The 13,518-nt window shown below is 33.1% G+C and overlaps 1 protein-coding gene across 2 annotated transcripts in view; it reads right to left on the bottom strand.

Moving 5' to 3' along the window:
- Positions 1–13,518, bottom strand: part of LOC129001439 (lachesin-like) — a 321,533-nt gene that overhangs the window by 56,210 nt on the left and 251,805 nt on the right. Inside the window, exon 1 of one of the 2 annotated variants that reach the window (XM_054428706.1) lies at positions 8,466–8,614. The exons of the other annotated variant lie outside the window; for it this stretch is intronic. Coding sequence (XP_054284681.1) covers positions 8,466–8,556 — 91 coding nt within the window. The 5' untranslated portion in view covers positions 8,557–8,614. Of the gene's footprint in view, positions 1–8,465; positions 8,615–13,518 lie in introns of those variants that run through there. 2 annotated transcript variants of the gene reach the window in all.

Here is a 13,518-nt window from a genome sequence, read left to right as displayed (position 1 = left end):
TGATACAAGGTTGTCTGGTTGGGTCACTTTTGTTTTAATTCCTCTAACATAACCGATCCTGGGGAAATTTAAATTCCACATGGGATTATTACTATATACCCTATAATTTAGTGTCTAAGTTATTTCCTTCTGCTAGATGACCAAATGAACATTGAAATTTTGTTATGCTTATCGGTTGGTTATCTTCAATCCCAATACCAAATAATGGTATAAAATAAATATATTATGCCAGAGGAGAGTAATATGAAACCTGGCTATGTAAAAATACAGCATGAAGCCTTTTGAAGAGATTTTATGGAAAAAATTATGTTAAGCATCTGTATTTTGTCCCTTATCTGACAAACATTTTCAAAAAATACTTATATAACTTAACATAGGCCTACTGTGTAAACTATTTATACAGCTATCACAACTAACAATAGCATATCGAATATCCACTGTTTCAATGATTGAGTTTCGGTTTGCACTCTCGGGGGTAGCAAGGGTTTATAGGCACAAACAATACCAATGTCGGTACATAGCCTAGGGTAGACATGTTGCCTAAACATACAACACGGGCTCTAGCACCTTCTCGTGTTATTGTTGCTTACACTACAAGTGACACTTATACCTGAGTGGTAACACGACAAACGTTACATACTATTGATGGATTTGGAATGTTTTCAATTATTTAAAGACGATTTAATTTTATTTTGTTTAGTATAATACGTTATGTTCAACTTCGATAACCCTGTATACTTATACTGCATCCACAACGTCCTATTTTAATTTTTATCTGTCATCAACTTAACTGCAATAAATACACAAACTCACTATTAATCTCGAATGGACATTTTTCTTTTTGAGGTAATTAAAGTAGTTTCAATTTAAGGACGATACTCTGTACTTCAATTTATAATAAGATGCTAACAATCAATCTGTTTTAGATAAGTACCTCCTACAAACCTTCAAGATTCAGCAAATGAGATATTTTGTTTTATATAGGAAAAGAATTGGGTGTAAGTTGTATCATAATTGGATCTTACTGAAGAGTTGTGTGCACTCGGAGCTATTCTGCTATTAGAACTACGTTGTAAGCATTATTTTATTTTAATTACATTTTAAATGCGTTTTGTCAATCACAGCATCAGTTGGTGATTTTGTGTTTTATGTTGATTTAGATATATATACGAACGTGAACTATATCAATATTAGAAACACATAAATCAATAAAGAGTTTGAAAAAAACTAATCAAGGGCAGGATAAGGATGATATACTAAAACTTTACCATAATGCAACCTTTCAAATATCTTCGGAGAATATTGTATTGTAAAAAAGCGTAAACTATTGTTGAAAGCAAATACTTCCTTCACTACATATCTAGTTTCATAGGTACAGCTAGGTTTTGTTGTATTGGAACATAATATTAATAATGCATGACATTCTCTACCATTATTAAACAGTAACTCAAAGCGATGGCCTAAAGGCTAAACTGTATGCTTGCCCTGTGTACATTAACATGCGCATCGTTTATGCGATAAAGGTCGGTAACACAAAGAGGACCTGTGGATTCTCTCTGGCCATAGAATTATTTGGTTTGTTTAAAAACATTTATGTTAAATGGAAGTTAAAAAGCCAAGAATACTATATATTAAATGAAAGCTTTTATTATAAATGCGACCATATTTGTATGGTTTAAAGCTAGTAATACGTTGTATAGGAATAATCAAGGTTATACTTACTCTAGTTTATGATTAAATGTTAATTCAGCACTATTTATGTCACTTTCACATAGTATGTAATGAAACAGGACAAAATACTAGCTGAAATTATGAAAAAATCTTATGAATTTTTGAATTTGAAAACATTTGACCTACTGCATAAAGTGGAAATGGCTTGAGTTTCTGGTGATGGTGTACCAGCTATCGGTGACTTCGTTGTATTTAGAATTATGTATTAAGAGTGATTATGACGATTGTAGATTTTTTTTTAACAAATCTTCATTAAAGTTAAGCTGTGGAGAGGAATTTGGGTCCTAAAGTAATATTATACCAAAAAAGTTAATCAATTTCCAGTATTCATTTATAGCTCAAATATTTATAGTAAACAAAACAACTTATCACAAATTAATATCTTAGCTACAACAATATAATATGTTAAAAAAGATTGTGTTTAATTTTTTGCACTGAACTAATCCAATTACGGAATTATTCCAAATAAAAGTTTTAAAATCGGTTTTGAATATTAGAGTATTTACCCGCTTCCACATTGTTTATAACATACTGCATTCCGATAGAGTGAAGCTATTCTGTTAGATGTGTAAGCTCTAATTAACTCATGTATCCATATTTCATTGGCCCAATGACAATATGTTCCGTTGTAATAATCTGCTGTCGATTACAAATCCTGTGACGTTTATAATCGGGAAATGTCAATCACTGAATAATTGTAACGATATCGTCATTCATTTCTCTCAATTTACATTGGAAACTCTTTATCAATATTCCACTGTCACATAAACTGTCTCTAATAAGGTATTTTTTTTAGCATTTCTGTTTCATATATTCATCCATTGTTGATTAAAATTTACTTTTCGATGTTTTAAAATTAATTTTAGGCTTATGGCATAGTTTTTAAGGTAAACCAATGATTTATATTGGTAAGTTAAGAAAAGTACCCAATGGAATGGCTTATAAAATACAAGTTAAACAGTAAGAGTAGGCCTACAATTTCTGAGTCTTTTTATATTTTGCCGTAAGAATGTGGCTATTCCGTCAGTAGTTCAATGGCCACTTAAGTAACAATTATTTCTGTACGATACAAGTTTAAACTGTAGTTGGCGACAAACTGGTGTTGTTTAAAGTACTTTATGTTGAACCATTACAACTATTGAGCGTATCTTCTTTAACTAACTAACCTACACTCTTCTAAAAGGACATTCAGTCCTCAAAGATTGAAAAATATAGTTGTATAAACATTTATATTGTTTACAATCATTGAAATTGCATCACGAAAGTCCATAAGTTTAACATTCGTTGAAAGTGGGATTTTTTGAGTTTACTTAATGGTTTCAAGGGAAGACATTTTTAGTAATAGTATTATTTTATGCTATACAAAGTTACCCTGATACAGTTAATTCTTAATATTCAAATAGACTAGGCCTAAACTAAGCTAGTTCGGCATTAAGAAAACCAGCCAGACAAAAAGTATATCGATACTTCACAAGCTAGTCTCAACATTCACCAAAGGCGTCGGCTTTGAAATTGTTCCGAGAATAAAACAAACATGTAACAGTCGCAGCACTTAGTCGAAAAAGGAAGACTGTTGAACATTCGCGGCAAAAAGTGAACAAGACTAATGCTGTGTCGGAATCCCGCCTGACGCAAGAAGAGGTGATAGAAACAATGCGAGGAATCGACAGGCAGTAAAGTATTCAGGAATGGCGACGTGGCCGACACCTCAGTCACGACGGGCCATATTGATAGCTGGGTGCCTAACTGCCTACGGCGAGGGATAAATCTTGGACTTACACGGTGGTGAAATGCAAATAACATTCGCGCCAGGTATAACCTGTGGAGAGACTGCTTGTTCAGGCCTGGGTCATATGTTTAAATTGATTTATGGAATGTGGATTTTAAACGAGTCGTGGTGATTTAGAAACACGTCTGGTGAGTTTTGATTTTGGGCTAGGGTTGTTTTTGAAAGATGTAGTTGTTGGATAAGGAATTTGAAATGAGTTTTTGATTGTTTATACGGGAAATATTTTGATGGGTACAGGTTGTAGGCAACAAATGATTCAAAGGTATTTTTGTGGTTTAAAACGAACACCATTGTTTCATGCCTGTTATAAAAGCCAAAAGAGGGAATGGATCTTGCATGAAACATAACCATGTAGAACGGGGAAAATGATCAAACAATGATAGGAAATATATAAATCCTTTTTAGGTAAAATTTTATAGATAACGAGGATATATAGGCCTAGACAGACTTACATGCAATTATTTATAAATCGAAACATTTTCCAATTAAACGTCTCAACATGCCTCTTATACAAAAAGTAATAGTTGACATTTCACAACAGTTATTTTAGTAAGTAAACTACCGTAATAACAATATAAATAGGCCTACTAATAAATCTAAACTTAAAAAACAAAACAACATGATTAATTACTGCATGAAACTCATGTAACAAGAACAAACCTCTAACAAGAAACAAACAAATGACTTTAACAACTCCCACGCATACGTCAAACGAGTGTGTTATCGAGGCTGTGCTGCAAAAACATAAGCAACTTCGTCAGAAGGGGGCAAAGTCGGTAATTGAAGTAAGGATGTCAAATCGTGTGTCGCGGCGATTTATGGGTTCGGTAAAAAGTGTCCAGAACGAACAGTTTAAGCCGGCAATTACAGTCGGGGATGACGTACGACCCAATTAGTGACTCTGTGACAGTGTAATAGGCTACACTCAACCCGCAACTTGCCTAGTGTAACGTGCTTCTTGTATTTTATATTGATTGTAATGCGTCGATCGTTGAAATACGTATATTTTATGTATTTTTCTATAGTTTTTAATGTATTTTAGACGATGTCTAGACTTGAATTGTATTTTGTGAATACTTTTATGTCCCACCTTCACATCCTAGGACTCTAGTAGCCCGGGTCTGTTTTGCACATTGCATTAAGCTGGTCCTAGAGGGTTGTGTCAGTATTATGAAAAAATCCATTGGCGATTGGCGGGATTTGAGCCCGGGATCTCGAGGAACTAAGCCTTGCGCTCTACCACTAGACCAACTCACTCCCCCTTGGATACCGGAATACTCGATATAATACGTTTTGATAGTGCATTCGTTTATCAACTAGGCGAGTAATTCATGTACGTGTTCTATGTATTGCTGTATTTCAATAACATTGCGCATAAAAACATCACCATATTTGTACGAATAATAGTTGCCGATTAAACTGTTCTACGTTTGGTTCATGTTAATTTATGATGGAAACAGTAGTTTATGGGTCTTACGCTAAGAATTACTAAAAGTATGAAACTAGACTTGGTAGTCTATAACAAAATAAAAATTAAATGAAGTACGAAAAAATATTGTAAATCCTTTTACGTTTAATTATCGTGACGACCATGGCTAGCTCAGTAACGTATTGGTATGAACAGGTATATTTGACTAACAATAAACTGTTGAATCAACGTTATGTTTTGCAGCTTTAAAAAACTTCTTAACAACTTCTTAAACTTCTAACTTAGTTATGCAAAAAGTAAACATTGAGCACATTTGAGCTCGTTGGCATTGAGTGTGATTTCCCAATATTGTTTTTTATAAATTATTTCTATAGTTCCAATGCCCTTAATATTAAAACAACTAGTATTTTACCTATAACAGAAAATGTGCATTGTTTAACACTTTTAAATGAGTTAATTATTAATTAGTTAAATAACATTCTTTCCTAATATTATTGTGATGGTAGTCTAGGTAGGTCCTGTTAACAACTTTTGAGTAACAGTTGTGTTGCTGAAGACGACTGCAGTATTGATTACAGTTTTACCCGCTAAAGCTGATGACAGCTCACGCCAAACTTGACGATCCGATAATTGGTTTCATTAGTTTTTATACAATGTAACGAAAATCAAAGTTTCACTTAGTTTATGAATAGGCCTACTATTTAAGGCGTTATAGTTATTAGGGACAATTCTACACTAGTAGTTTAAGCAAGTCAAGGTTAGTTAAAAATAAATTAAAATGTTCAAACAAATCAAATTAAGACTTCATACATGATTTTTTATGTAATAAAGCATACAACAAACGAGAGTAAGGGACATATGCCACTAGAAATACACAAATAAAATAATATTATTTATAATCTAACATTTGAAAGGTAAGCTTTTTGACAATTTATACGAATACATGATGTCATTAAGTATTGATTGTAGATAACTAAGTAAATAACAATAAGTTTGTACTTGTTGTCAAGGTCTATATTCGTCGTAATTTTTATTGGTTTAATGTATATTGACACATATTATGTTATTGTTATGTCTATATTGATATTGATTTCATGTCCCTATTGATGTCAATATTATTGGGAAACCTCCCTCAAATGGAATTTAGGTCATACACATTTTTAAAGAAGGTGTTCTTTGAAAGAAGTTCTAATGCAGAAAAGGTTTTCTTGTCGGAGAGACCTATCCAGTTTTTTGTATATTTTAGTGACCTAAAGCCTGTGGTAGGTTTTGAACCCCCGGGTCTCCACTGAATTATCCATAGATCTCGACCAACCACCCCCAGTGAACCAAAAACAACCACAAGGGCACTTAACATACTTCAACCACCGAACCTATTCTTGATACAATTTATAGTTTGTGTCGAAACAGCTGAAACAGCTTGTAAGGTGTGATAAAGTGGTCAGATTTATGTGGAACGGCGCGTGTAACAGAAGGGTTAAGTGAGTCTGTGTCGCTGTCAGAGAGAAAAACGATACAATTAGCAACACGACGTTTATAACTTTGTATGTCACACAAACTCTTTCAAAAAATATATTTGTATGGAAAAACACGTAGCTGTATAGATACTTGCACTGCAATGTTTGGTGTGAATTTAATTTATATATATATATTTTTTATTGACCTCGTGCAGTACCTAAATATTTAAAAGAAAATACATGAAATAACAAAAATACCCAAACCAACTTCTCCTTAGGTCAATCAATAACTAACAAATTTATCAATTCTTTGAGACGAGGACGCACACTTGGGAGTGTATTTTAAGCTGAACATGAAGGTAAGGTAGAGTGGTGTGAAAATATATTTTTCCTACCACTGCATGGAAACTATCACGTTGCCACACCTTTAAACAGTGCGCAAAATAGTGTGTTTACGCTCTAGAGCAGTAATGACTATTGCTAAATTAGCTGATTTCATAGCTGGCGTTTCATGAGGTAGTGAGAAAATAACGTAGCATTAAACAACTTAAAAATAACAATCCGTATGTTATAATAAGTTAATTGTAGTGGTAGGAAATACCACGAGCACAAACAGTCATTGCGCTCTTAAAGACATTGTACCTTAGTTACGGGCCATTTATTAAAAGCCCAATAATTAAGGAGAGATGGCCACCTGGCCCAGTTTCTAACAGCCTTAAAGCTTTTCACTTTTATTAGGACCAAATCAACAACCTTTTGAGTATTAGGAGAGTCCTTCTAATATAATATTTCAGCCACCGGGCGATTAACAAAAATATGATATAATTCATATATAGTGGCAGCCCTGTAACTGATATTAATACACAAACGTACAGTCTCTAATGAGTTTTTATAATGTAGTTTAATATTAATTGTCATCCGTTCCAATGGCAACAGTCTAGGTGTTGCATGTTTCAGCGGTTTGTCATTGTAAAACACAGTACAGGATGTTTGACAATGACATCCTGTCAAACATGGAACACATTGATTGTTGCCACTGGAACTACTAAAGGTATAGTAAAACACGTTAGTTAATTTTTTTGTTTATTTTTTGTTGTTGTGGGGGTTTCATACTGAATCAGAAGTAAAAAAGTTTCTTCAACATAAAACTAAAACTATTCAATAACATTTGGAGGATGAACTTATACAAACATTTGGAATCCTAAAAATGAAATAACTTGAGCGCAGCTTAAGTTTTTTATCATTTTAAATATTTTCCAAACCTTTTTAGGAACACAGGAGGGAACTTTACAACGTGTACAACATGTACTGATGTTTTTTTTATTACCTAACTACTTTATGATCCCAAAATGAGTAAATTCATAATTATATTAGTTTATTATTTGTTTAGTATTTGTATGTATAAGTAGAGAAAAAGATTATAAAATGCGCTTCATTTATGTTTATATCGCAAGTAAATATTTTTGGAATCCTAAAAATGAAATAACTTGAGCGCAGCTTAAGTTTATTATCATTTTAAATATTTTCCAAACCCTTTTAGGTACACTGGAGGGAACTTTACAACGTGTACAACATGTATTGGTGTTTTTTTATTACCTAACTACTTTATGATCCCAAAATGAGTAAATTCATAATTATATTAGTTTATAATTTGTTTAATATTTGTATGTACAAGTAGAAAAAAAGATGATAAAATGCGCTTCATTTATGTTTATATCACAAGTAAATATTTTTATGTTTTAAGAAATCTACTGTAGAGTTTTTTTTATTGTATTGTTTTACCGTAGATTTTTTTGTGGGTACCTACATTTCATAATTTGGTAGACTGTATTTTAAATACTGTAGTTTAAAACATATTGTGCGCAATAAAGGTTGCAAAATAATATTATTGTTATGTTACATAATATCCAACAAAATTGTCATACAAAATATACCACAATTTAAATACATTTTAAGTTAACTTTGATGACAATATCTACAAATAATTACCATACACTCGTCAACAACTTCAAGCTCCTTTAATGTTATCAGATAAACATTCAAAACTGTTATCACTCACCGACGGTTTCACTCTGTGGCCTGGAAGCGGCTAGATGTAAAGACCAGTAGAACAGCTGTAGCACACACAACCTCGCAACTATACTAGGCATTGTCACAACACAGTAAATCCAACAACACTCGTAACGCACAGCTGACGGGCACACAACACTCCAGCACAGACCAGCGCCACGGCACGACTAGCGGCTCAGCGCTCAGCTACAGCGCTACAAACAGTAGATAGCCGCTGGGGAAGACACATATGGGGGAGCGCTCTAGCGGCCGCTAGTCAAACTAGCTTTGATGTTATATGGTTATAATACAAGCGGTATGCTGTTTGGCCGTTTCATCTGAATCTCGCATGAATGACTTTGCAAAGAGAGCGATTTGATTACGGACGATATGATTTGTGTCAGCTGTTTGGAATTTGATTTTCTCTTATGAAAATCGGTTCCATTTGTGATTTCCACGCGATTGTTGAATATAGGGAGGTGCAGGAGTTGGTGTTGAGGATGTCAGGGTAAGAATAATTTCTACCATTGACCACAGAATCGTTGAGGTTCTGTAAAAATAGATTTTTCAGTGAAAATGGGTAGGGTTTTCACGGGATTGTATATACACTTGTTATCACAGGATATAGGTATGGAAGTACCGTTGAGTGTTATACTGTATATGAAATCTGTATTTTTATAAAAAAAAAAATAAACAACAGCAGGTTTGAACAGTCGAAGTTTAGTTAATTTCAAACCACCGCCGTTCTGGATAGGATAAACCTATTGATTCAATAAATGTCTCTTTCTAATAGAGACCTTAAGTTTAAAGTACTGCTCAAACTATGCTCTCTTTAAGATTTACTTTCAACTCTTTGACAGGCTTTAGCATGATAAGAAGTTAAATATTTGCTTCAAAAAGTAGATTTTAGGCATTGTACTTTGCAAAGCTCTGATGCAGTTACCTGAAACGATCTTTAAACAAAATGCTATCCCTAGACTCTTTGATGACCCCTATACGTATATTATAAGAATCAAATAACACAATCGAATAAACTTTCACCTACTTAACGTTATAGCTTACATAATGTAGAGTGACTGTAGACAGTGCAGTCACAGCCACATGCACACAGTTTGTAACCACAATATTACCAGTCTCGATGCAGACAACTTTATTTTTGAGCAGTGGTTGTAACATCGTTTTCTGTTGCAGTAAATCAAGTATTGAACACGGACACTTCGTTTTACGGATACTTGGTAACCCATGAATAACGACGACACTTTCTTATATCTGGAACTCGCTTACCTGGTTAGGGTATAAAATATCACGAAAATTTGACGTGTTACCAATATTTGAAGGTGACAACAATGATTACGTAGCCAAGATTTTAAATAAATGCTTAAAATATATTTCCTTTTATATCGCAAATAATAAGGAATCAATATCAATATTTCTCAGGAAAATCATTAGTCTTCGACAAAGATTTGTCTTCCCTTTGAATCTTTTAAGTAAACCTTTTTCATGACGTCATTAAAACCTTTTAGCTCTGAATCTTTATTGTAAGAGCTCATATAAAATGCGTTTAAGCATTTATAGTTTATAAGTGATAATCGCGTTCTATTCAATATTGCATTTAGCATGCAATTAAAATAGTTTTCAAAAGATACATCTATAAATTATTATTCGTATTTTTCTGGAAACTGGAACAACATTATTATCCTCAGTTTTGTATTTCAATGCTTCTTTTATAAATTCAAATTGAGACGTTTCCATTCACTTAAATTATTTTGTTTATAATTGTTTTTCTTGATCGTTATATGTGTTTTCCTTGTATTGTCGTGTATTTTGATTACAATCTCGATTACATAGATATTTAGCAAATCTTCAACTAGTTGATGCTCTATAGATTTTCATTTAACTTGGTAATTTCCGTCCCTGTTGAAATTTAGCTATTTTAATTTAAAATGTAATCTATATTACTCAAACAAACTTAGATCTATTTGAAACGTTTATTATTGACGAACATCACAGGCTTTTGTTGATTTACACTCTTCTACTTAAGCTACGTCTACTTGACTTCTTACAAATTAATGAAGTATGTCTCCAAACTCCTTTAGCCAGAATGTATTCAGTCGACGCTTTACAAATTATAGAAAACTTTTTCGGTAAAGCACGCTTCTCTCCAATTATGTTACACAGTTCTCTTTCCAATAGTTCTTCTGTCAATAGGCTTTACTCAATGGTCCTAACCAATGAACCAGCTGGTCTAAGTCACTTAGCTACTGAAGGCATCAAACTCTATTCTACACTCATATTCACTCATTAATACGCACATCATCGTCTCAATTGATAATTATAATAATATTATCAGCATTGCCTCCACGATTGATTAATGACAAATAAAATAAGTTTACATACCTTACGTCGACAATTCTATTGTAGTCTCAGGCAAATAGTTTCGAAACAACTGTTGTTTCATTTTCAAGACAGTCATACGTAAAATTATTTAAACACATAGCCTATTTTGACGACGATGTGTTTAAATAATTTTACGTATGACGACAAAGGCTATAAAATGAAACAATTAGGTATATTTCTAAAGTATTCACCTGGGACTACAATAAGAGACTACGTAAGGTAACTACACCTATGAATTTCTACTGTTACTTATTTCTTCTGAACAACACCAACATGTCCAATGACTATAATTTTCACCTGCAGTCCGATCATCACACTTATCACACCGAGGTCCCTGGTCCAGTTGCAGCCCGAGTTTTCACACCTCGCAGCCTCGCACGTGATGCTCGCTACACCAATCAAGACCCCAGACCCCGGGCTCGCAGATACCATCGGCTGGAATTGAATAGTTGGCGTACAATAGATTAGACCCTCCACCTGTAATAACAGTCGCCGATGTGGACCGGATTATTGTTTTCGGGTTCGATACGAATCTCGACATTCATTTCGAGACTGGTTGGCTCCTTTGTTAGATTGTGCGATAGCTGGGTTGATCACGGAGTGAAATAGTTGAGTAGTATATTTTAAACTATATCTTAAACTTTTTTTTTTTCGTAGAATGATGAAATTAAAATCCACACAATGGATATTTGCGGAAAGGAATTGCGAGGTTTACCAATAACTGAAAATGCACAATTCCCGGCAAAGCCAGAAAAGTTTATTATTTTTCCGCGTAACAATACTAATTTAATCGGACAAAAAATTTAACTATATTACCCGGTCCGTTATTTACTTTCAATAGTCTACCTTTAATCATAAACCAGCAACTACCTGTTATAAAGACTAATCTAATGAATTAATTCAGACTGTCTTTTAATTTTTCACACAGGAAATGTTTATATAAAAGTTTAATAAAGGATGCATAGGTATTTTAAAATTTTATAGGAATAAATCATATCGATTTTTTTACGATATACAATACATTTTTAACATATTTTAGTGCAATAAAAGAGTACCGACTAACCTATCTTAACCTACTAAACAAAAATAATTTAAAAATACTATTAAGAAAATGTAATAGATATTTCGTCGTTAAATGCCGTTATTGGGGATTATTAATTATTATACAGGGTGTCCCGAAAAAAAGGTACTCATCTAAAAACTGCTGCTTTGATATTGATCTTCTGTGTTAATGGACATCACTCCACAATAATTATGGTTGAAAATATGCTAATTCGAATGGAATATGTAATAAACGAAAACATGTAGAGTAGAGTAAATTTGTTCAGCTAAAAAATAATAAATAATTACCGTGAAATGATGAGTACCTTTTTGGGCCAACCATATTTGAAGTGCTACGGCACAAGTGTTCAGGGCTAGGTAAAATGGTATACATTTCTCACTTCATTTGATTTCATTCTAGAGTTATTATTCTAGAAACCCAACAATTTTTTTGTACAAAAGTTGAAACTCCGTGGAAATATTTATCGCAATAAACGCCAGCAATGTTAAGCAGGCACCATTATACAGAGACGAGGTGTGTGCCTGATGTATGAAGGCATTGATAAGGACTGGCATGTCGGGCAGTTTAGATAAGGAGGCGTTAACTGCTGGGCCAGAACCACTCTCACCTTCAACTTGGTTAAGGTATTCTGGCCCTTTACTTGAATTTGTCGTTTTATAAATCTCCTCTTTAGTCTGCATGTTTCTCCTACTTAACTATTTAAAAATATTTAAAGTGTTTTGTAACAAGTTGACAAGAAGAAGGATGTTTGCATATTTATTATGAAACAACCTCTATGAAGAAGTGCTGAAGATGGATTTATAAAACAGAAACAGCTTAACACTAAGTACATTACTGGATTGATTCAAAACGGTAAGTCTTATATATATATTATTTATTTGTGATCTCAAAGCTGCTCACATAACTTAAACAACCAATAATTATATCCCCATAAATACAACATTTTTTTATGGTTACTGTTTTAGCTTTCTGTCGTAGACATGTCACCAGCCATCGCATAACATACAACAATCAATACAACATAAATTTTACATTTTATATTTATTATGTGCATTTATCAAATACTGTAGATAAAATAAATTCTACACAGCTTGTAACTACTTCAACAGCTACATGAACTTCAGGTATTTTAAATCAGAATCTTATATTTCTACGATAAATCTAAATTGTGAAATTTAGTGAAATAGAAAATTATCAAAGACGTATGTCAATATTTCAATCTGCAGCATCACGCCGACAACGGTTGTTGTGTTAAAGGATAAACTGAAGCGATTGGACTCACCCGTTACTTAACATGTCAAGGTATTCCAAGGCAGTTTGATTGGCTAGAATAGTTTTACAATATCTTATATATTTTTTTTATTTACTAGGCTACAAACTATCATAATTGTTGATGTAGAGTAAAGTCTATCTATATATTTTTTCATTCAACGCAAATCGTCATTTTATCTACACGTGTGGAACAATGTTAAAAAGTTGATTAAGGGAACAGTTCTGATTGCATAGAGTTCTTGGGTTCTCAGGTCAGTAAAATGTTACTCGTTTTTCATATGTTGAATTTGTGTTTTATTAACTTACGATCGATGAAAATAATTAGTGTGTG

Source organism: Macrosteles quadrilineatus, unplaced genomic scaffold (genome assembly GCF_028750875.1).
Source record: "Macrosteles quadrilineatus isolate MER2022 unplaced genomic scaffold, UCM_ALF_1.0 Scaffold_8__2_contigs__length_117827958, whole genome shotgun sequence".
NCBI classification, from domain to species: Eukaryota; Metazoa; Arthropoda; class Insecta; order Hemiptera; family Cicadellidae; genus Macrosteles; species Macrosteles quadrilineatus.
The sequence above is the reverse complement of the archived record's forward strand: the minus strand, read 5'-3'. Positions and strand labels throughout refer to the sequence as shown.